Source organism: Protopterus annectens, chromosome 5.part0, assembly GCF_019279795.1.
Source record: "Protopterus annectens isolate FY-2018-M chromosome 5.part0, PAN1.0, whole genome shotgun sequence".
Lineage (NCBI taxonomy): Eukaryota > Metazoa > Chordata > Ceratodontiformes > Protopteridae > Protopterus > Protopterus annectens.
Window position 1 is genome coordinate 497,094,608 of NC_056735.1, and position 23,628 is coordinate 497,118,235.

General features: G+C 44.9%; 1 protein-coding gene across 1 annotated transcript in view; it reads right to left on the reverse strand.

The window, feature by feature from the left end:
* Positions 1 to 23,628, reverse strand: part of LOC122802170 (X-linked retinitis pigmentosa GTPase regulator-like) — a gene marked incomplete at its 5' end in the record, with an annotated part of 1,226,514 nt that overhangs the window by 238,194 nt on the left and 964,692 nt on the right. Inside the window, one exon of the mRNA XM_044071841.1 lies at positions 21,085 to 21,240. Within this exon, the coding sequence (XP_043927776.1) occupies positions 21,085 to 21,240 (156 nt within the window). The remainder of the gene's footprint in view (positions 1 to 21,084; positions 21,241 to 23,628) is intronic.

The window sequence follows — 23,628 nt, forward strand, 5'->3', positions numbered from 1 at the left end:
AGAAATGCAGAAATCAAGAAAGACTACAAATGGAAATACTTATGAAAGACTTAATTATGCCAAGCTTAGAGGCAAACCAAGCTCAGTAACTAACAGTTAAGATAGGAGGTGATGAGATAAAACCAGTGCTGTATAATCAATCTTCAGGAAAGACTCCAGGAAAAGATGTTATTCCTGTGGAAGTTTGGAAATTGGGAGGGAAGAATGTGATAAAGATCTGGAAGATTTTCTTACCAGTATTATAAAAGGAGGGGAAAGCTGTGGTGGCTGTGTTATGTAAAGATGGCAAAGACCCTTCAGACCCAGCTTCATATAGACACATTTCAACTGTAAACCATAATTATAAAGTGTTTACTTCTATACTAGCTAAAAGAATGACAACAGTATTGTCAAAATTGACAGATATGGATCAGTGTTGTTTTGTGGAGGGGAGGGAAAAACTTGACAAAATTTATAAAACAATAATGATCCAGAAGGAAGCAGAATATAAGAAAATACCACTGCTGTTGGAGGATCTTGACACAGAGAAAACATTTGACAGAGTAAGCTGGGATTTTGAGTAAGACATTGGAAGCATCTGTATTCTCTGATGCAATAATGCAGTTAATTAGAAGGATATACGAAGGATCAAAGATAGAAATTAAAGTGGGAAGGCTTCTCCCAGATAAACTTCTGAAAGAAGCAGTTTTCCCCTGCTGAGGAATCTTTTAAACACAGCATTTCTTTAACAGAACTAAAAGGAATTTTTCAATTTCTGTATTTGCCTGTCAACTTAGTCTGTTAAATTATCTTTGTGTGCCATCTTTTTAGCCTTTGTTTTTCTTAACTTTATAAGCTGTTTTTTAAGATGGTATGACATTGTGACTTTTAGTCTTTTAATAAAACCATTTTAAATGTAGCACAATTTTCTGTTACTAATGTCATATGCCACCCTAAGAAAAAGTACATATTAAAAGAAAATCTGTATTGTCAATTTACAGCACATACATTTATTTACAAATTCAGATGGGCACATAATTAGAAAGATTACTATGTACAATCAACTTTTATTTAAAAGAAAAAAATTCTTGCATTTACTGACCATTTAAAAATATGAACTCCTTATGAAAAATGAAAGCAGTGAAAAAAAAAGAAAGAAAAAAAAAGGAGAGAAGTGATGTCAGCTTTATACAGTGGTATATTCCAGGAAATAGCTGTTGTGGTGCAGGGGGCTATGTTTAACCCCTAGGAGAAACTGTCTCAGTGCCTAAGGTCATTTACAGTACTGCTACAAATGTTCTCCCTTAAAGAAAGACGGGAATGATGCTCTAGTCCTAAACAATGTTTCATTTGCTATTGTTTTTGACCATTATTTAATTCATCATTCATTAAGTACTGCTTGGGTTGCATATGTTTAAAGTCTGCCTTTCCATCTATATTCCAAAGTCAAACTATATGGAGTAAAAAAAGAAGTTATGTACTTACCGTAACATTCCATCTGAGTAGTTCTACTTCATTTGTCTTCAACCTGTGGGTTCCGTATCCATATTGGATTCGAGCCAGCAACTTCACTAGCATCTGCTCTGAGCTCCAAGCTCCTCCCCTTATCCATAATACACCACCACTACCTTCCATCCCCAGATCATGTTTGCTGCACCTTACACTGAACAACCCAAATCATGTTTGCTGCACCTTACAGTGAACAACCCAACCTCAAAAAATACCTTACACACCTAAACCAGCTATAATGCTGTCCATATGGTAAGGTCAGGGGGAAGGAGGGAGGGACGGTTGAAGACAAATGAAGTAGAACTACTCAGATGGAACATTATGGTGAGTACATAACTTCCTTATCTAAAGTAGTTTACTTCATTTGATCTTCAACTTGTGGGACAGAGTCCCCAGCTACTAAAATACCTGGGTGGCCCTCATGGAAGGATATTCCGGAGCACCGCAGAACCAAAGGATGCTCTCCTTCTAGAAATCAAATCCAATTTATAGTGAGAAATAAAGGTATGAGCTGAGGAGCAAGTAGCCGCAGAAAGTACAGTTGTGTACATTTAACATAAATCTAGATGTTCAAGTGTATTCACTGTTGCAGTCATCACATTTGGGTTATCGCTGCCAGGGTAGCCCTTGGCCGGCCCGAATACCAGAGACTTAGTATTTCGGCATCGGCTGCTGTCTCTTCAGGGCTGACGTCAGGTCATCAGTAGTATAAAGTAAGGTGGCCGATGCCATTACATGAATTTTTCTTGCCCTAACTGTCAGGAGCCCCTAAGTGGGAGCCAGGATGTGGTGGAAGAACCCAATCAGTAGAAAGTAAATACCAAAAAGTTCCTTGTAAGGAGAGAGAAAGAAGAAAAGGAGGATGAAGGGAGGAAACCAGGACTGCAACAGTGAATACACTCGAACATCTACATTTATGGTAAGTGTACACAACCATACTATGTTCTTCATGTTTCATTGTTGCAGTCATCACATTTGGGTTGATTCCCAAAGCTGAGGAAAAGGCTGGAGGCAGTCAAGGAGACTAGGGGCTGGCTAGGATACCCTGCAAGACTGCAGTGGCAAAGCCTGCCCTGGATTTGGAGAAGATAGGCAGGTGGTAATGCTTGGTGAAGGCGTGAACAGATGTCCATGTGGCAGCCTCCAGAATGTCCGTGGTGGGGATTCCTCTGAGGAAAGCTGCAGAGGTGGAGGCTGCTCTGGTAGAGTGAGTCCTGATCCCCTTAGGGGGAGGTTTCCCTTGTTGCTTGTAACAGAAATGGATGCAGTTTGCTATTCATTTGGAAATGGTTTGTTTGCATATGGCTTTGCCTTCTGCCCCTGCAGCAAAGCTGACTAGCAATTGATCAGTCTTTCTGAATGATTTAGTCCTGTCTAGATAGAATCTGAGCTGTCTGTGCACATCTAGAGAGTGCAGGATCCTTTCCGCCTTGTTGTGTGGATTAGGGAAAAAGGTGGGCAAATGAATGGATTGATTGAGAGCCACGCTGGCCACCACTTTGGGTATGAAGGATGGGTTAGTCCTGAGGGACACCCTGTCAGCATGGAAGATAATCAAGGGCTCTCCAGCCATGAGTGCTTGTAGCTCAGATACTCTTCTGGCTGAAGTGATGGCCAGAAGCAAGGCTGTCTTCCAGGAGTGAAACTTTAATTCTGCTGAAGATGCTGGTTCAAAAGGGGGGAGGGTGAGCTTTTCCAACACAAAGTTTTGGTCCCAAGCCGGGGTAGGTGCTCTTCTGGGTGGCCTCAAGTTCCTAGCCCCTCTTAAGAACTGTTTGATCAGAGGGTGTGAGAAAAGTGGGTGCGCAATGTTGAAATGAGCAGAGATAGCAGAGGCATGAATTTTAATAGAGGAAGAGGAGAGACCACTGTGTAGCAGATCAGCTAGGTAATCCAGGATTAGAGGTAGGGAGGGCTGTGCTGTATCGGCTCCCTTAGCCTGAATCCAGGTGCAGAACCTTTTCTATTTGTCAGCATAAGACTTTCTTGTGCTAGGGTGTCTAAGCTTCACGTATAACATCTATAACCTGTTTACTGAGATTGGCAGATTGATCAGTGGTCAGGGAATAAGCCAGGCTGCCAAATTGAGGGTCTGCAATTGGGGATGCATGAATTCTCCTTCTCTCTGGGTCAGGAGGGTTGGGGTCTGGGGAGATGCCTTGGTGGCAATGGGGACAGTCTGTGCAGCAGTGGGTACCAGTGCTGGAGAGGCCAGTCTGGAGCAATCAGAATTGCACTTGGTTTTTCCTCCCTTATTTTGAGCAGTACCGTGGTAATGAGAGGTACTGGGGGAAATGCATAGACTGAGAGGTTGACCCAGGGGAAGGATAGGGGATCCACTTTCCAGGCCCTGCAGTGAGGCATCCTGGTGCAGAACTTGCTGAGCTGATGGTTGGAGTGGGAAGCAAAGAGGTTGACCTCCGAGGTGCCCCATTTCTGAGTTATTAGGGTGGAGGTTCATTGGTTTAGCTGCCACTCGTGTGGGTCCAGAAGATTTCTGCTTAAGTTGTCTGCCAGGGAATTTAGAGAGCCTGGCAGGAATTGTGCTAACAGGTGTAGTTGCATGGCTGAGGCTGTGTGTCAAAGGGTCATGGCCAGTCTGCATAGAGGGTAGGAGTGAGTACCTCCCTGCTTGTTGATATACCACATCACAGTGGTGTTGTCTGTTTTGATTAGGAGAGCCCATGGGGAGACAAGGAGCCTGAAATCTGTCAATGCATGCTGGACACCTAACATCTCTTTTTGGTTGATGTGCAGATGAATTTGCTGTGGGCTCCATTGGCTCTGTATGCACCTGCCGTACAGGTGAGCACCCCAGGCATAATCTAATGTGTCTGTGGTGAAGGTCTGGGCGGTGGGGGTGAGAAAGGTAAGTCCCTTGTTGTGGGAGCATGCTGCTTCCCACCAAATAAAATTTTTCCTTGGGCAATGTATCATTGGTATAAGAGTTTCCAGGTCCTGAGAGTGTTGACACCAAAGGTTTTTTAGGTACCACTGAAGTTTCCTCATATGCAGTCTGGCATATGGAATGAGTAGAATGCCAGATGCCATGAACCCCAGGGCTTGCAGGATTTTCCTTGCGGATAACTGGGGTCTGGTGGCTAGTTGAGAGAAGTAGGCTGTCAAGTAAGTTTGCTTTTCTGGTGTATGGAATGCCATCTGGGATGCTGTGTGCTCCCAGGAATATAATCCTTTGGGTGGGTACTAGTTTGGATTTCTTTTCGTTGATAGTGTACCCTAGGGAGGTCAGTAGGGATTTTACAAAGGCCAGGTGCTTGAGCAACTTTTTCTGACTGTTGGCCTGAATTAAGCAGTCATCCAGGTATGGATAAATTTGTATATTTCTTTGTCTGCAAAAGGCAATGGTGGGAGCCAGACATTTTGTGAAAACTCTGGGAGCAGTAGATAAGCCAAAGGGAAGTGCAGAGAACTGAAAGTGCAGAGATCCTGCCCTGAAACATAAATATTTCCTGCATGATTTGCTGATAGGAATGTGGAGGTAGGCCTCTTTTAGGTCTAGGGTGGCTAGCCAAGCATTCTTGGAGAGCATAGGAAGTACTTGCTGGAGGGTGAGCATTTTTAATTTTGTTATCACCAGGAAGGTGTTTTGGATAGATTGAGGATGGGGCACCAGGTGCCCTCTTTTCTGGGTACCAGAAAAGGTCTGGAGTAGAAACCTTGGCCTATCTGTTCTGCAGGAACGTGCTCTATTGCCCTCATGGAGAGCAGGGAAATGACTTGCTTTTTCACCTCTGCCCACGGGTTTGAAGGAAGATCTGGGAACCCTTTTGGGGTTGGTAGAGTGTGGGAAGAAAATGTGCATCCCTGGGACATTATGTTGAGGACCTAGTGGTCGTTGGTAATGGTGGCCCAGGTGCTTGCGTGGAAGGAGGCTTTTCCTCCTAGGGGCAAGTGCAGGTGGGCAGTGGGAGGGGGTGGTGGAGGAGAGTCATTGTGAGTTCTTACCATGAGTGGTTGGCTTTGCACTCCCTGGTTCTGAAGTGGAGGAACTCCATTGCTTTGACCTCTGCATTCCCTGTGGCTGCTGTCTGGGGGTCTGCTTCCCCAGAGCCTGGGCTGAACTGATCTGGAGGGGGCAGGAAAGGACCAGTGTTTGGAGGGTCAATGTCTACTGAACCTGGGTGGCTGGACCTGTAGGAAATCCTTAACTGTCTGCATAGATTTAGCTTTTTATTCCATCTTTAAGACCTCCTCTGCTTTGGTGCCAAATAAGTTATCTTTGTGCAAGGGAGCATCCAATAATTTAGATTTCACATGGTCTGACAAGGGTTGTTCCTTAAGCCAAGCATATCATCTAAGCACAGAACTGGTGACTGCTGCCCTGCAAGAAGCTTCTAGGGTGTCAAAACCACAGTGTAAGGTGTGCTTAGGTACTTGATGTGCAGAAAGCATCAACTCTTGTAACTCTTTATTTTCTGCACAAGCAGGAAAGGATGATATTTTTTGTTTTAGGAGTTCCATGGTATGTTGCTGAAATGTTAGCATATGGAACTGACAGTTTAGTGCTCTGATAGCAAGAGTAACAGAGGTGTATACTTTTTTACCCCATCTGTCTAGTGCTTGGGAATCCCTATCTGAGGGGGTGGGATTCTTAGCAGAAGTTGCTTTAATTCCTTTAGGCCCTTGAGAAATATCCTCAGGGTCAGCAGTAGGATTTTTGAAAATAAATTTGTGTGAGTCAGGGACTCTAATACCTGTCAGGTTTTCTGGAAGTAGGAAGGAGGGTGTCAGGAGTCGAACTAGATTCCATTAAAACATTATCCACAACATCCAGGACAGGGTGAATGGCCAGGGTTATGTGCTGTGGAAGGTCTAAGAATTCTCTGAGTCTCTTTTGAAACTGAGGGAAGTCCTGACATTTCCTTTGCAAATGCTCCCTTAAAGTATGAAGGATTTCCTCAAAGGAAAAGTCCTCGGGTGGAGAGGCTGAAGGAATGGATTCCTCTGCATCAGAATCCTCATAAGCAGAGAGGGGTTGCATGTCTTCATATTCAGATGCATCATAGTCATCAGATTCCTGTTCAAATAAAACTACTGGGGACAGATCTCTTTTTCTTTTGGAAGGGGTAGCTTGGCTTCCCCTGATCAGCACTATAAAGTCTTCCGCCATTTTAAGCATTTGAGACTGAGGCAAGGAAATGGGTGTCTGAGATTCGGTCGTCGGTTTCTTGGGTGTGGTTCATACCCTGGGCCTTAGAAACTCAGTATTTTTTATAAGAAAGGTAGATGCGAAAGAAGTCATTGGTTTGTGTCAAGAATCAGTAGTGTGAAGTATTTCCTTGGAAGCCGGTGCCTGCTCAGCGGCTCTGGACCCATCCAAGGTAGAGACAACCGCAGGATCCTTAGCTGAAGAAGAGTTTTGCAGCATACCAGACTCCGAAAGGGTCTTGATAGCGGCCTGGGAATCCACAGAAGTGGGCATCAGGAGGTGTGACAGCGCCATACTGAGGACCAGAGAACTGACGACTAGCTTAACGGAAGCGTCGTCGGTAGGTTTGGACCTGTGCTGTCTGTCTCTGCCTTTATCCTTACATTTTTTCGAAAGGCTTATCGAAGCCATGTTGGAATTCGAGGACTGTCAGCGAAAATATATAGCTACAATAAGGGCTCGATGACATATAGTTCTGGCGCTGAACAAAGCACAAAAGTGACAGCGAGGGACGTTGTGGTCTGGGCCTAAGCAAGTGACGCAGTAAGAATGAAAGTCTCTGTGTGGTATTTGCTTTCCACAGGTAAGACAATTGCTAACTTTTTCTGACATCGGTTTGAGCAAGCAAAAAGAATCCTCAATGGGGTACTTAGCTTTAGAAGACTTCAGCTTCAATTCGGAAGATGAAACTCAGGTAGCGGCCGACTGGCACTCATGCAAACTGCTTCTGCTATGGGCTCCTGGACAAGAAAGACTGATGTAATGGCATCGGCCACCTTATTTTATACAACTGACGATCTGACGTCTGTGCTGAAGCGACAGCAGCTGACGCAGAAATACTAAGTCTCTGGTATTCAGGCCGGCTGAGGGCTACTCTGGCAGGGATAACCCAAATGTGATGACTGCAACAGTGAAACACGAAGAACATCAAATGTCATCTAATGATACTCTCGACCAAAAGGCCATAGAAGTAGCCATGGACCTAGTCAACTGAGCTTTAACCTGACCCGGACAAGACAAAAGTACAGTTGTGTACCTACCATAAATGTAGATGTTCAAGTGTATTCACTGTTGCAGTCATTACAATTGGGTTATCCTGCTGGCAGGCTACCCGCAGCCGGCCTGAGTTCCAAAGTTTAGGTCTGGCGTTGGTTGCTGTCGCCTACTCCCTGACGTCAGTGCGCCAGGGGTATAAAAGATGCAGCCGACGCCATTTTATTCAGTTTTTCTTGCCGCAGATGTCAGGTGTCCCTAAAATGGTAGGCTCACTAATGCCAATAAGGATGCATAACCAAAAAACTTTTCCCTCATCTACAAGCAAATACACCACATAGGTTGTATAGAATACAGAAGTACAGATAAGTCCCAGCAAGGAAAGGGGGGGTGGTGGGAGGGTAACCTGGACTGCAACAGTGAATACACTCAAACATCTACATTTATGGTAGGTACACAACTGTACTATGTTCATCGTGTTTCACTGTCGCAGTCATTACAATTGGGTTGAATCCCAAAGCTATGGTTGGGAGGCTGGTGCTAAATAGGATTAGGAGAGGCTATCAGGCCCTGCAGAACTGCAGTGGCAAAGCCTGCCCTGGATTTAGAGTAGAGAAGTAAGTGATAGTGCTTTGTAAAGTATGCACTGAACTCCAAGTTGCAGCCTCTAAGATCTCTTTGGTTGGTACTCCTCTGAGGAAGGCTGCTGAAGTGGCTGCTGCTCTGGTGGAATGTGGCCTAATGCCCTTAGGCACTGATTTGCCATGCTGTGAATAGCAGAAACGAATGCAGTGGCCTATCCACTTTGAAATAGTCTGCTTTGAGATAGGCTTTCCTTATGATCCTGCAGCATATGCTACTAGAAGTTGTTTAGTCTTTTTGAAAGCTTTGGTTCTGTCCAAGTAGAAGCGTAGCGGTCTGTGAATGCCCAAAGAATGCAGAAGTCTCTCACCCTTATTCTGTGAGTTTGGGTAAAAGGTAGGCAAGTGAATTGTTCGGTTAAGGGCCAAACTGGTCACTACCTTAGGCATAAATGTAGGGTTTGTCCTCAGAGAAACCCTGTCAGGATGGAAAATGATAAAATGTTCCACAGCCATGAGTGCCTGTAACTCTGAGACTTGTCTAGTGGAGGTTATTGCTAGGAGAAGAGCTGTTTTCCAGGATAAGAATTTTATATCAGCTGCAGAGGTTGGCTCAAACTGAGGCAGTGTAAGTTTTTCCAAGACATAGTTGAGGTCCCATGCAGGTACTGGTGCTCTCCTTGGGGATATTATGTTTTTGGTCCCTCTTTGGTACTGCCTTAGTAATGGATGAGAAAAAATAGGTGGTTCTGTATTGCAATGAGCTGAAATGGCAGAGGCATGAATTTTAATTGATGAAAAGGAAATGCCTTTATCCAGCATCTCAGTTAAGTATTGCAAAATCTGAGGAATATTTGGAACAATCGTGGCAATACCTTGTGCCTGGTTCCAAGCACAGAATCTCTTCCATTTTTCTGCATAAGATTTTTCTGGTGCTAGGTCTCCTGGCCTCCAAAATAACATTCATAACTGCTTTAGAAAGAGGTGTGTCTTGAATGGCTACATTATCCGCCATGCTGCCAGGTTTAAGGTCCTGAGTTGGCTGTCCAGTATCGGACTGTCTTGTTGGGTCAATAAGTGAGGGATTTGAGGTAATGTCCAAGCTAGGCATTGAGACAAACTCTTTAGGATTGGGTACCAGTGCTGGCGGGGCCAGTCTGGGGCAATCAGTATTAATATTTGGCTTCTCTTGTCTGACCTTAAGAAGTACCTTGGGGAGGAGAGGCAGAGGAGGAAAGGCATATACTGTTAGGTTTTTCCAGCTAAAAGATAGAGCGTCCACTTTCCATGCTTGCTTGTGATAAGTCCTTGTGCAGAATCTTTGTAGTTGACAACTGTGATGGGAGGCAAATAGGTCTATATCCGGGCATCTCCAGTTCCTTGTTATCATGTTAATGTGGAAAATACGGCCCAGACCGCAAAATCCTTGAAAAATGCATTCTATGAACACCTTCAGGAATGCATGGATCATGCAATCCCAAATAAAACCAAGACCCAATCCTCCAAAGGCAGACGTCCTGTCTGGTGGTCCCCAGCCATAAACAAACTATACAATAGAAGGAGGAAGCTACTAAATGATAGAGCAAAATCCCAAAAGGGGAAGGCATCTCTGATCAGTATTAGCAAAAAACTACGGGCACTCATAAAATCGTCTAAGGCCAGCTTCGAGAGAAAAATTGCACAGGACACTAAGGATAATCACAAGGCTTTCTTTAGTTATGTTAGGAACCTGGGTGGGAATTCCCAGACATGCTCAGAATTAGTCCAAAATGACAAAAATACACGAACCCACAGACATTGCCAACATCCTAGCTGTCAGGTTCAGCGCAAACTTCCCCTCCCACCAAAGGGCAAATATCTATCCCAGCAGAGTGCTGCCCCTGACATCTCAGATGCTCAGGTAAGAGCCACTCTCTAAAGCAAAAAACACAGCATCAATGGGACCAGACGGTGTCCCGGGCTGCGTCCTACATGAACTCCAAGAAGAGCTAAACCCAAACATAATACTGTTCAATCTCAGCCTTACTACAGGATATGTACCCAAAGAGTGGTGTACAGCAACAGTGGTCCCTCTCCACAAAGGTGGTGCCTCAACGGATCCTGGAAACTATCGCCCCATAAGTCTGACTAGCTTGGTCTGCAAAGCTATGGAAAGAATCATCATGGACCTCATAAATAAAGATATTGGGGACCTACAGACACTGGATCCTACCCAGTTCGGCTTTGTTAAGGGCAGATCCTGCCTCTTAAACCTGGTTGATTTCTTTGAAACAGTCACCAAGGCCATTGATGAGGGGAAGGTGGTCCACACAGCCTACCTGGACCTCGCAAAAGCCTTCGATACAATACCCCACTCGGGCATTATAGATTAAGCTCACCAGCTTAAATATAAACCCCTATGTCACTAGATGGGTTGCAAACTGGCTCAAGGACAGAACCCACATGGTTAGAATTGCTGGAGCCATGTCAGACTCCAAACCAGTTACAAGTGGCATCCCACAAGGCTCAGTCCTGGGAACTCTTTGTTTGGTATATATTTCTCAGAGGTACAGGCCAACACGGAAGGACTGTGGCTGACCAAGTTCGCAGATGACTGCAAACTGGGCGCCATAATCGACTCTCCAGCAGACAGAAGCATCCTCCAAAAGGGCCTCATAGAAACAGACAACTGGTGCCAGAGCCATGTCCTCACGCTAAACGCCAAAAAGTGTATAGTCATCCCCTTTGGCAAAAACAAAGTGCCCACAAATTACCACATAGGCGGTAATCCATTAAGTACAGAAGAAGTAATTAGGGACCTGGGGACCCAAGTTGATAGCAGTCTCTCATTTGACAACCACGTGGCCAAAGTGGTTAGAAAAACATTTTATATAGCCCACCTAATCATGAAGGGATTCATATCTGGATCAGGGGAGGTCATCGTGCCTCTTTACTCATCCCTCATCAGGCCCATAATTGAGTAAAATGCCCCTTTTGGGATGTACCTTACCAGACACCTGCAGCAACTGGAAAGACCCCAAAAGTACCTCACCAAGAGGATCAAAGGGCTCAAACAGATGCCATATGCTGCCCAATTAAAGAAACTCCAGCTCTACTCAGTGGCATACCGCCTGTTCAGGGGCGATCTGTGCCTAACGTATAAAGCCATGTCCAACCAGGAATTAATGGACATGCTGCACCTCAGAAAATCCAAATCCCATCGAGCTACGCTCGAGACTTGAACCTCAGCACTGAAATAAATAGGATATGCTGGAGGGACAGATTCATAACCCAGAGGCTCCCTTCACTCTGGAATAAAATCCCAGTCCAGGTTAGGCAGAGTCCCTCACTGACTCTCTTCAAGAGGAATCTTGATGAGTGGATGGGAGATCGTAGGTTTAACTCGGGTATCACTTCTGTGTCACTGTTAGACAGAGGCACAGTATACTAACCTAGAAAAAGGGCATAGCAAAATTAATTTAAAATGGGTGGCGAAAGCCAAACGCATTCTGGCTAGGCTTATAAATGCCCTAGGGCAGATAGCCTAGTATGAACCTATGTTGAAGACTTGTGGATCCAATTTCCACTCATGGGGATCCATTAGGTTTCTGCTTAATTCATCTGCCAGAGTATTTATCCTTCCTGGCAAGAATTGTGCTTGCAGATGTACTTGATAAGTCAATGCTGTGTCCCACAAGTTCATGGCTAGTCTGCAGAGGGGGTAGGAAAGTGTGCCTCCTTGCTTGTTTATGTACCACATGACTGTGGTATTGTCCGTCTTTATCAGTAGTTGTCCTGGATGAAGTAGATCCTTGAAGGCTGTCAGGGCATTTTGAACTGCTAGCATCTCTTTTTGATTGATATGTAGATGCATTTGACTTGTGAACCATGTGCCCTGAATACATCTTCCTGCCATATGGGCCCCCCAGGCATAATCTGATGCATCTGTTGTCAATGTCTGCCTGGCTGTGGGTAAGGTGAATGGCTGTCCCGTGTTGTGGTGACAGGCTTTTGCCCACCATCAAAACTCTTGTTGCAGGCAGGGAATGAGGGTAATTATTGTTTCCAGGCTGTGGCAATGTTGAGTCCAAACACTTTTTAGATACCATTGAAGTTTCCTCATATGCAGTCTTGCATATGGAATTAGCAGAATGCAGGATGCCATGAAGCCCAAAGCCTGCAGAATTTTTCTTGCAGATAACTGGGTCTTTGTTGCCAACATTTTGAAATAAGTAGTCAGTTGTCTGTTTGTCTGGCGTGAGATAAGCCATCTGGGCATTTGTATTTAAGCTTGCACCCAGGAATATTATCTCTTGAGAGGGTACGAGTTTTGATTTCTTTTCGTTAAATGTGTAGCCTAGGTCTGTTAGTAATGTTTTTACAAATGCCAGATGCTGTAGTAGAGTGTCCTTGTTCTCTGCTTGAATAAGGCAGTCGTCCAAGTAAGGATATATTTGAATTCCTCTTTGTCTGCAAAAGGCAATTACTGGTGTCAGGCATTTTGTGAAGACCCTAGGCGCAGTAGATAAGCCAAAGGGCAGTGCAGAGAATTGGTAATGCATTGAGCCAGCTATAAATCTGAGGTATCTTCTGCATGATTGTCTGATTGGGACATACATTTATGCCTCTTTTAGGTCTAAAGTCACAAGCCAAGCCTTCTTGCCCAGCACAGGCAGAAGCTGCTGCAGAGTTAACATTTTGAATTTTGGAATATCCAGGAATGTGTTCAGGATAGACAGGTCCAGTATTGGTCTCCAGGTTTTGTCCTTTCTGGGCACCAAGAATAGCCTCGAGTAAAATCCTAGTCCCTGCTCTTGCTGTGGTACTTGCTGAATGGCTCTCATGTCCATGAGGGATGAAACTTGTTTCTGTGCCATTGCCCATTGATTGCGAGGCAGGTCTGGCATACCGTTTGGCCTTGGCAGGGTATGAAAATGGAACCTGTAGCCCTGGGATACGATATTTAAGACCCATTTGTCCTGGGTGATCATGTGCCAATTTTGTGAAAAAAGTGCTAGTTTTCCCCCCAAAGGAGCTGCCAGAAGATAAGTGCTTGGTGCTGGCAGGGGAAGGTCATTGAGACTGTTTCCTGTATGGCTGTGATTTTTCTTCTCCGCTTTTGGAGGTTGAAGTACCCCATTGTTTAGGCCTGTATGAGCCTTGGGGCTGGGATCTGCCTCTGGGGCATATGTATCTGCCTCTTTATGGCCTGTCTGACACTGGAAAGGACCAATTCTTTGGAGGCCAGTTCCTGCTAAATCTGGGAGGCTGTACCTGTAAGAAATCCTTGACTGTTTGCATAGATTTAGCTTTGTCCTCCATTTTCTTCAACACCTCTTCTGCTTTAACACCAAACAAGGTATCGTGTTGTAATGGAGCATCTAATAATTTTGCTTTAACATGATTGGGAAGATTCTGCTTTTTTAACAAAACATGTCTCTTAACGACAGAACCCGTAACAGCGACCCTGCAACAGGCCACTAGAGAATCAAAACCACATTGCAAAGTATGCTTTCTTACTTGTTCAGCTGCATGCAATAAATCCTGCATTTCTTTGTTTTCTGCACATTCTGGATTTGTCAACATTTTCTGTTTAAGCAGTGACATTAGATATTGCTGATATTTAAGCATATGAAATTGACAATTTAAAGCTCTTACAGCCAAGGTAGCAGAAGTATAAATCTTTTTCCCCCATCTGTCCAGGGCCCTTGAATCCCTATCAGAGGGTATAGGGTTTTTTGTCATGGATGCCTTGACCCCTTTGGGACCCTGAAAGATAGTTTCTGGGTCTGGAAATTTATGTGAATCAGGAACTCTGTAGTATCTGTCTGGTTTAACAGTAGCTGGTGGCAAAGAGTCAAGTGACAGTCCGGACTCTGAAAATACATCATCTACAATGTCTAAAACAGGAGGAATAGCAAGGGGCCTGTGCTGAGGTAATAAAAGGAAGTCTCTGAGCCTTTTCTTGGATTCTGAGTAATCTTGGCTCTCCCAGTGGAAATGCTCCCTCAAAGTATGTAGGGTTTCCCCAAAAGAATAATCCTCAGAAGGAGAGGCTGAAGAAATAGATTCTTCAGCATCAGAATCCTCATAGGGAGGAAGAGAATATTCCTGCTCAGAAGAGGAATCAGAGGAAATGGAAACCTGATCTGAAGATGCATATTCTATCTCTTGCCTAGGACTCTTATCAGGAGGGGATGGGAACCACTGATCAAAGTAATTAGGTCTTCGGCCATTTTAAGCATCTGTTTTTTAGGCATGGAGGCCTGTCCAGGAGAATGCTGTACTTGTTTCTTTGTCTTTAGAGCTGCTTTAGTCTTTGCCTTTGAAGCTGAAGTTGGTTTTACATATAACTGTGTAGGCCTGAAAACACCCTCAGAAGCCGGTGACTGCTCAGCGGCTCCAGACCCATCTGAGGGAATAGCATCCGAGTGTCTAATACCTTGAGTTTCCAGCGGCCTAGTCAGCTCCACGTGGGAGTCGGAAGCTGTCTGTGGCTCTGAGGTAGCGGGCATCAGGGGCTGCGAAAGCGCCTCACTGAGAACTGGTGAACCGGCGACAGGCCTAGTGGAAGCCTCGTCATTGGTTTTGGACCTCGGGTGCCTGCCCTTTTCTTTGCGCTTTTTATAAACTCTGGTAGTCAGTTGCTCCAACGGCATTATATAGTTAAATCTTCTGCCAAAATAATGAAATGCAAAAACGTGCCGCCGCTTAATAGTGTGTTGGTTAAATCTAGCACAAAACCGACAACTAGCAACATCGTGGTCAGGGCCTAGGCAAGGAGTACATTAAGAATGAAAATCCTTATGAGGTATTTGCTTCCTACACGAAATACAATTATTAACTTTTTCTGACATCGGTCTGGAGCAAGAAAAAGTTTCCCCAACGGGGTACTTGGCTTTAATGAAGACTTCGGTTCTGAAATTCGAATTTGAAAACCTCAGGAGTCGGCCGACCGGCACTTGCGAACTGCTTTTGCTTCGGGCACCGTGCGGCAAGAAAGACTGAAGAAAATGGCGTTGGCTGCATCTTTTATACCCCTGGCGCACTGACGTTGGACATAGACTTTGGAACTCAGGCCGACCACCAGCAGGATAACCCAATTGTAATGACTGCAACAGTGAAACACGATGAACATCCTTTATCCTTGTAGATCTGAAGAATACATAGGGAGATCCACCTAGCAATGGTAACCTTAGAGATAGGTTTACCCAAAAAAGGTTTAGAAAAGGACACAAACAACTGGTCAGATTTACGAAAGGTTTTGGTCCTGTGTAAACAGAACCGTAACTGTCTATGAACATCCAACAAATGCAACTTGTACTCCATTTTGTTTGTAAAATTTGGGAAGAAAACAGGTAAATTGATAGTTTGACTGATATTAACCTCCAATGCTACTTTTGGGAGAAAAGAAGGATTGGTGCAAAGAGAAACCCTGTCCTTGTGGAAAATCATGTATGGAACCTAGACAGACAACACTTGCAGTTCTGAAACCCACCTACAGGGGTGATAGCCATTAGAAATGCTGTTTTCCAACACAAAAACTTAAGATCCGTGGTTGCTGAAAGTTCAAATGGCGAAGCAACCAACGCTTGAAGTACCACAGTAAGGTCCCACAGGGGAACGGGATCTTTGCCGGAGGACGTAAGAGAAAGGTACCTTTGATAAAAGCTTTACACAATCTGGGAGAGGCTAAAGAAGCAGAATTCTCGCCCACATGAAAATGAGAAATGGCAGCTAGTTGAACCTTAATCGTAGATGAGCTTGCCCCTTGTTGAAAAATATTTCCCAGAAAATCAAGAATAGCCGGAACGGGAGCCGTGAATAGATCTAAACTCCTTTGAGAAGCCCAAAAGGAAAAACGCTTCCATTTGCTACGACAAATCTTCCTGGTGGATGACTTATGAGCTGCCACCAGAATAGATCTGACTGAAGAAGACAATCCAGGAGTCCTAGCAATTAAGGGAACTGGAGAAGCCAAGCTGTGAGCCTCAGACTGTCCAGATTTGGATGAGGGCTCCTCAAGGGGTGCAAAATGAGTTCCAGAGTGGGATCCAAGGCAGTGCTAGAAGATGAGACCAAAGGAAGGGAAACCATACCTGGCGAGGCCAAAATGGGGCAATGAGGATCACTTTGCTCCCCAGTCGACAAGCTTTCTGTAGAAACTTTGGAATAAGGGGTACAGGAGGATAAGCATAAAAGAAGACCGGGAGGCCAAGTATCGACTAGAGGGTCTCTGGGGGACTCCCCCAGCGGGGGGTTCATAGCGAAGAACTCGCTGCACTTTGCGTTGGCAGGAGATGCGAAGAGATTGCAGCAAGGCCGACCTCACTCTTGAAAGATCTGCTCCGCCACTGAAGGATTCAGAAACCACTCGTAAGGCAACAGAATAGTCCAGCTTAGTTTGTCTGCTAGAATGCTGGACAATCCCAGAATATGCATTGCTATCAGAAAATGACTGGTGGAGATTGCCCATTCCCAAACTCTCATGGCCTTGCGACAAAGGGGGTAAGATCTGGTCCCTCCCTGTTTGTTGATATACCAGACCACTGACATGTTCTCTGACTGCAGTGCAACGGTTCCCAGAGGTAGGAAGACATGAAGGGCCTGCAATGCTAAAAGGACCACCCTCATCTCCAGAACATTTATATGCAAACTGGTCTTGATCGGGGACCGCAAGCCTTGGACTGTCCTTTCCAAACAATGCCACCCCACCCTAGTTGGGAGGCGTTCGTGGTCACTGTGGCTTGGGTAGGAGCTGGAAAAAAAGGTCGTCCCTCCAAAATTTCCAAAGACTCCATACACCAAAGAAGGGACAAACTGCAGACTCAGCTGAGGTGTATTGGGTGAGACAATGGAAGATCCAACAGGGACCATTGCACCGCTAGAGTCCACTGCAGTACTCGCATATGCAATCGAGCACACGGAAGGAGTGTTATGGTTGCTGCCATAGAACCTAGGGCCCTCAAGACTGATTCTGCTGAGGAAAGGTGAGCTCGGTAAATGAAGGCGACATGCATCCTTAGGTTTCAACTCTCTCCGTGGTCAGGAAAATGTTTGTCTGCAGCGTGTCTATCCATGCCCCTATGTATTCTATCACTTAGACAGGATTCAGTAGGGATTTGGCTGTGTTGACTGTAATCCATACGTAGTGTGCAAGCTATAGGAAAAAATCTCTGGTCCAACAAAGTAGATGCTTGGTGGGAGCAGTAAGGACCCAATCGTCCAGGTAAGGGTAGACCTGAATCCCCTGAAGCCTCAGGTGAGCTCGGAACTGATAATGACTGGCTCCTAGCTGGAAGCGGAGGAACCTCCTGAAGCTTCTGTGCACCTTTATGTGATAGTAAGCATCCTGGAGGTCAAATGAGCACATTCAGTTGCTCTCTTGCAGGTACAGCATGATGGACTGTAAAGTGACCATCCGGAACTTTTCTTTGGCAAAGGACAAGTTCAGAGTAGATAGGTCCAGAATGGGTTTTAAGTCCCCCATCTTTTTTGGCACCAAAAAGAACCTGGAGTAGATGCCCAATCTGAACTGATCTGGGGGGACGGGTTTGATGGCTCGTTTCTCTAGCAGCTTGAAAACTTCTAGCGTTGCTGCCTCCCTTTGCATGGGTGGTATGTCCGAGAGGTGTTTGTAAGGTGTAGGAGGAACCACAAATGGGATTGAATAGCCTCTGGAAATTATGTGAAGCACCCAACTGTCTGATGACATGGACTCCCATGCCACCAGGTGCAACGATAGGTGACCCCCGACTGCCTCCAGAGCAAAGCAGTCGGACAAACCCCTCAGGGTTGCTGCGTGGGCTTGTCCAAGAAAGGTTCTTGAGACCCAAAATTCCTTGGATCCTCTCGCCTCTGGGCCAGTGTCTATCCTGTCCCCCTCTGCCTCTAGGGGAAGAAGAGCCCTGAGTGTCCCGGGAATACTGAGACTTCCGGAAGCACATCTTCTTTTGCCCTCGCTGATTCCGGGAAAAGGATATTTGAGGGTTCGAGAAGTGGATTCCGATAGCAGACAGTGTCTTCCTGTCTTTCTCACTCTGGATCAAAGTGTCTCAGATGGTCTTACCAAACAGGGAAGAACCGTCATAAGGGGCATTCGCAAAAGACACCTTGAAGGGTTCCGTGAACTGACATAATCTGAGCCACCACTGTCAAGGTAGAAGAACATGGCTCTGTCCCCTCCTGCTAAATGGACTTTGGGAGAGACTCAGCCAGTTCCTCAATCAAGTCCTGCTGTAGTCTAGTAATGTGGGCCAGATAGTTCAGAGCCTTGAAAGAAAAGGTCACTGACTCATAAACCTGCTTCCCTAGGCGGTCCATCATCCTAGACTCACTGTCAGGCGGATGGACCGAGGAACTCTCCTGGGCTAGTTCCTTTTTGGTGGTGGCTGCTACCACCATAGCGTCTACAGGGGACCCTTTATTCCATGCCGGTCTGTCTGCAGGGGGGCTCAATATTTTGTCCTGGCATTTAGGGAAAGGTTCCACAGTGTCCGGCACCTTCCAAGCCCATGAGCTGACCAAGTCCACCAAGGGATCCGTGGGAGGGGACACCCAGAAAGTAGATGGGCCCATGCCAAAAGCCTCCAGAAACACAGATTTGTCTGAGGAAGGTTTTGGGGTGGACCAACCTCCCCGCTGGCGCAAGATTTCCATGATGTCTCTGAAGGACACATCCTCAGGAGGTGATTTGGGGGAACCTTCCCCGTCATCCAAATCAGTGTCCTTAGTGAGGGACTCAGGGGAGGAGTCCAAGTGCCTCCTCTTGCACATATGCTTGCGAGGAACCTCTCCAGTTGGGCTTTCTGGAGGGAACTCGCAAACCACTTGTTCCTCACTGGGAATCGCCTGGGGCTCCTCAAGCATGGGCTGTCCCTATGGTAAAATGATGGGATTTGCACACAAAGCAGAAGGAGTCAGGGCGGAGTCCAAAGATATAGTCAGGGGCCTCAATCCATTGGAGAGAATCCTTTCTACAACATTAAATGCCGAGGGAGAGTGAGCTTCCTGGGACACCATTAAGGGAACCACTCTCCCCAGATTCGAAGCGAGAATCGGAACCGAGCCTGAAGTAGTGCTCCAAGGGGGGGACCTTGAGCCGATAACATCAGAGCCGATGGAAATAGCTCCACCACTTCGGATACGACACCCAGGCTCTGGCTCTGAGAGCCACTCGGATCTAAACTAGTTGGATCTGACATGCTCCAGGCAGCTGCCGGCATCGAGGAGATAGGTACAGACAGCGCCGACCACCTGACTAGGGCCATCCTCGGATCCATGTACTCTGAAGCCAGGGGTCGGATCGGAGAAGGAGATATTGGTGTAAAGAAGGGAAGCGAGCTCCCACCTTCAGAGGGAGTGGGGGCTGGAAAGTCTCCCATTTGAATTTGTGTGTGAATAAATCTCCACATCATTTTATCCATGTCGACTTCAGAGAGACTGTGGGTGGACCGTGACAAAACCACGGACTCCAACTTGGCGGGTCAAGGAAATGAGGCTCTACAGGGTGGTAGGGCCTCCTCTGGCTCTGGAGAAAATCTTGGAGATCGGAGCCGAGGGGAGTCACTTTGCCTAGACTGACTTTTAGTAGGAGGTCCTGACAGATCTGTAAGGTCCGGGGACCTCTTTCTCTTTTCTGGTCGGTGCTCTCTTTCCTTCTCTCTGCTTTCTCTGTGCTCCGTTTCCACAGGTTTAGAGGTAGGTGGATGAGTCCCAGCCTGGGAGGGAGGAGAAGGAAGGACAAGAATAGCAGGAGAGGCGGCCACAGTAACAGCTGTGTCCGAAGCAGAAGAGGAGGCGGCTGCCTCCATAGAAGGGAGCAGGCCCTTCATAACTAATTTGGCCCGCCGATCCTTAAAGGCGTGCGGGTTAAAACCCGTGCAAATAGAACAATCTGTGGCTAAATGTGCCACACCCAAACACAGCATGCAAAGAGTGTGGCCATCAGCAGGTGACAATTTGTGGCCACACTCAGTTGTTGTTGTGTCTTTCGGCTTTTCCTGGTTAGGAGTCGCCACAGCAGAACTCCAGTCCACTAATGATTAGCAGTAGATTTTTACGTGCCGAGTTGCCGGCCCTGACGTACAACCTTCAATGAAGGTACGCCCATTCACGCACGTCTCCGCACAGAAGACGCTCTAGCTGAGAATCGAACTGGACGAAGTCTTACTGTGAGGCGACAACGCTACCGCAGCACCACCACCGCAGTGTGGCCACATGCATCTCTTAAAAACTTGTTTTGGGAGATCTGCCATGTCCCACAACAAGAACAAACTTTAAACAACACACGCCACTCACCACACACTCAGACAAGCACACAGAAGGCTGAGGGGGGAGGGGAAGACAAACTATAAACTACCTACCTAAAAACTAAGAAAAAGGCCTTAAACCTGACGCACCAGCGAGGGGAGGAAGAGAGGAAACCTACACTAGCAAGTACACACACACACACACACACACACACACACACACACACACACACACATACAAAAAACACTAATCAAAGATAGAAACCCTACTCACAACTTGGAGTCAAGAATCACGATGTTTAGGCTAGCCTCGGCAAATGAGATCTGGGGGATGGAAGGTAGTGGTGGTGTATTATTGGTAAGGGGAGGAACTTGGAGCTCGTAGCAGATGCTAGCGAAGCTGCCGGCTTGGATCCAATACGGATCCAAAACCCACAGGTTGAAGATCAAATGAAGTAAACTACTTCAGATTTTGATTTCAGCCATAAACAATCCTTACCAGCAAACAGGATACAATAAAATGTAAAAACAAAATAATAATTATATTTCATTTTGTCTTTGACTTTAAATAAAGCCACAAAAAACACTTATTTTTAAAATGCACTTAATTAACATACTGAACCTGTTATGAGAGCAGTATGATTCTCTCCACATGCAACATATTGCACTTTTTGATTCTTCAGCTGTTCCAAAACCTTTGGCACGGGTGATTCAAAAATAAAAGTGCCATGTCCCAGCTGTCCAAATTGGCCAAGACCAAACGTATACACATTATTTCCTTAAAAGCATAAAAATAAAAAATGTTAGGAACTTGCATTACAAATTATATAAACAACAATTCACACCTTTACCCAGTGTTAAGTTTTACATATGAATGCGTTAAACAGTACTACATATGAACGTGTTAAACAGTACTATGTTTCACACACTTGTGGAACTCTTGTTCAAATTTCTCATTTTACATCCAAATTGAAGACTATTCTTTCCATTTGGTCATCAATAGTCTTCAAAATATTACCTTTGTATGTCAACTACATGATTCCAGTCACTATGAAAAACTGCACAATTATAGAGCAGTACACAGAAACATAATTTACAGTCAGAAGTTAATTTTTGTACTAAATGTTCTAGTCTGGATTGCATGAATAAATGAAATGAAATTAACAATTAAGCATTTTACAAGTATTCTGTTCAACTATTCTCTGTACAGTGGCTCTGGTGTAGTTTACCTAAACAATCATGGCCACTAGCAATAACCTTTTCACTGAAAGGCACAACTTTTGAGGAAGGTTTTGGGCTAGTTGCAGGGACAACTGTGAACCTAGCTTCACAAATCCAAAATGCACAGTTTCTGCATACCACCTGTTGTCATGTGATAGCATTATGATGAACATTGCACCAGTATGTAATTTCAAGAAGATTACATCAGAGGCTGGAAGAACCATGCAATATTTAAAAATATAAAAGAAAATACACAGAAGTAGAAGAAGACAGAAATACTACCAATTAAAGGAGAAAGAAGAAGGAATGCAGTCAAACTAGCAAAATGTATACTTGGAAGAAAAAAGCAATTTTACAGAAGGGAGAAATTCTGCCATGTGCATTGCACAGATAAAGAAAAGAGCAAATAAAGCCTAGGTGAGGGACAGTGCAGTTAAATAAAAGCAGTGATAGGCAGGGGTAGTGAAAATGCATGAATGACAATGTGTAATGTTACTTAGTACTCGTAAAGAAACAGAACAGAGACTTAACAAAAATGGTCATGAGGAATGCAGAAGATACAGGAACTAAGCAAAGTCCTTTCTCAGAAGAAAAGGTTTTGATTGTGCACCAAAAACTAAAGGCAAAATAATATGGCTAAGGGGATTTAACTAAGAATTCTTCAAGAAAGTATACTTGCAAGACAACATTCAATATTACAGTAGATGTACAAATAATATGATCACTACCACACAGAGTACGCAGATGTATACAGTATTAGCTGAAGGAGGAGCTCAGCCTCCGAGGGTGACCGTTTCAGCTGCCAGTCATCCCAATTTGCACATATGGAAGCAGTGTCAAGCTGCTGTTTTAAGACGGGACAAAGCTTGAAACAGACTGTACCATGCACCCTCTTTTGTTTTTTCTAGATTCTAAAGGTACAGACAGATAAACAGAGATACTGTGCCAGCAAATGCTCTTCGATAAGGCTAAAGAAAAAATAAACTTACGTATACACAAATGACAAAAATGAAAACACCCCTGAGGGGAATGAATCAACAGCTACAAAAACTAAGTTGGGGGTAAAGGAACACAGCACCACAATGCAAGTTAAACTCTGTAATATAATTAAACATATTAGTAACAGGTACGCAGATAATTATATTCAGAGAGCACCAGACAAAAGAAGTGAGGAAGGTGAAAAATGGATCAAGAACAGCAGCAATGTTCCTATTGTTCAAACATGTACTGATACAGTGAGCATCCTCATACAACTACACTAAGTTCATTACAATGACTACTGCTGCAAAAATTATTCAGATGTAAGGAAGAACATCAAGCCACGTAACCTCAACCCACAGAAAATGTAGCTACTTACATAATGACCTGTAGGGCATCCAAGGCAAATCCTACTCTAGTTTTCATCTGGACATCAAACATATTATGCTTTGAGAATATAAATACTTTAAATGGATATATTTCTGAAAAATGCTTCAGTGCAACCTAGCTTAGGGACTGGATAATAATGCTTAATATTTTTTTATTATTTTTTTTTCTTTCATAAAAGACAAACAGCTGGCAGAAGAGATATCTCAATGGTTTAGTTCTCTTTTTTTTAACATCTTTATTGAATGATCACTTACAACACAGGCAAACATGCCTTCAGGAGTGGCCTTAGGTCAACTGGTGCCCTAGGCAAAAGGGCTCCACGGCACTCCCACCACACCACCCGGTGCCCCCATTCTGGTCTACCTACACCAAATAAATACAGGAAAAGCGCCCCTACTAGAACAGCGCCTTAGGCATTTAGCAAGAGGATTTAGCTGTACTGCCTTAATGCTGTAACTACTGATAGCATAAAACCATATAGGAAAAGCTGTGTAAAATTCACTGAAATTGCCTGTGCTGTAAACTACTGCTCTGACTGACAGTTGCAATTGAGTATAGACTGAGTAATGCGGTACTA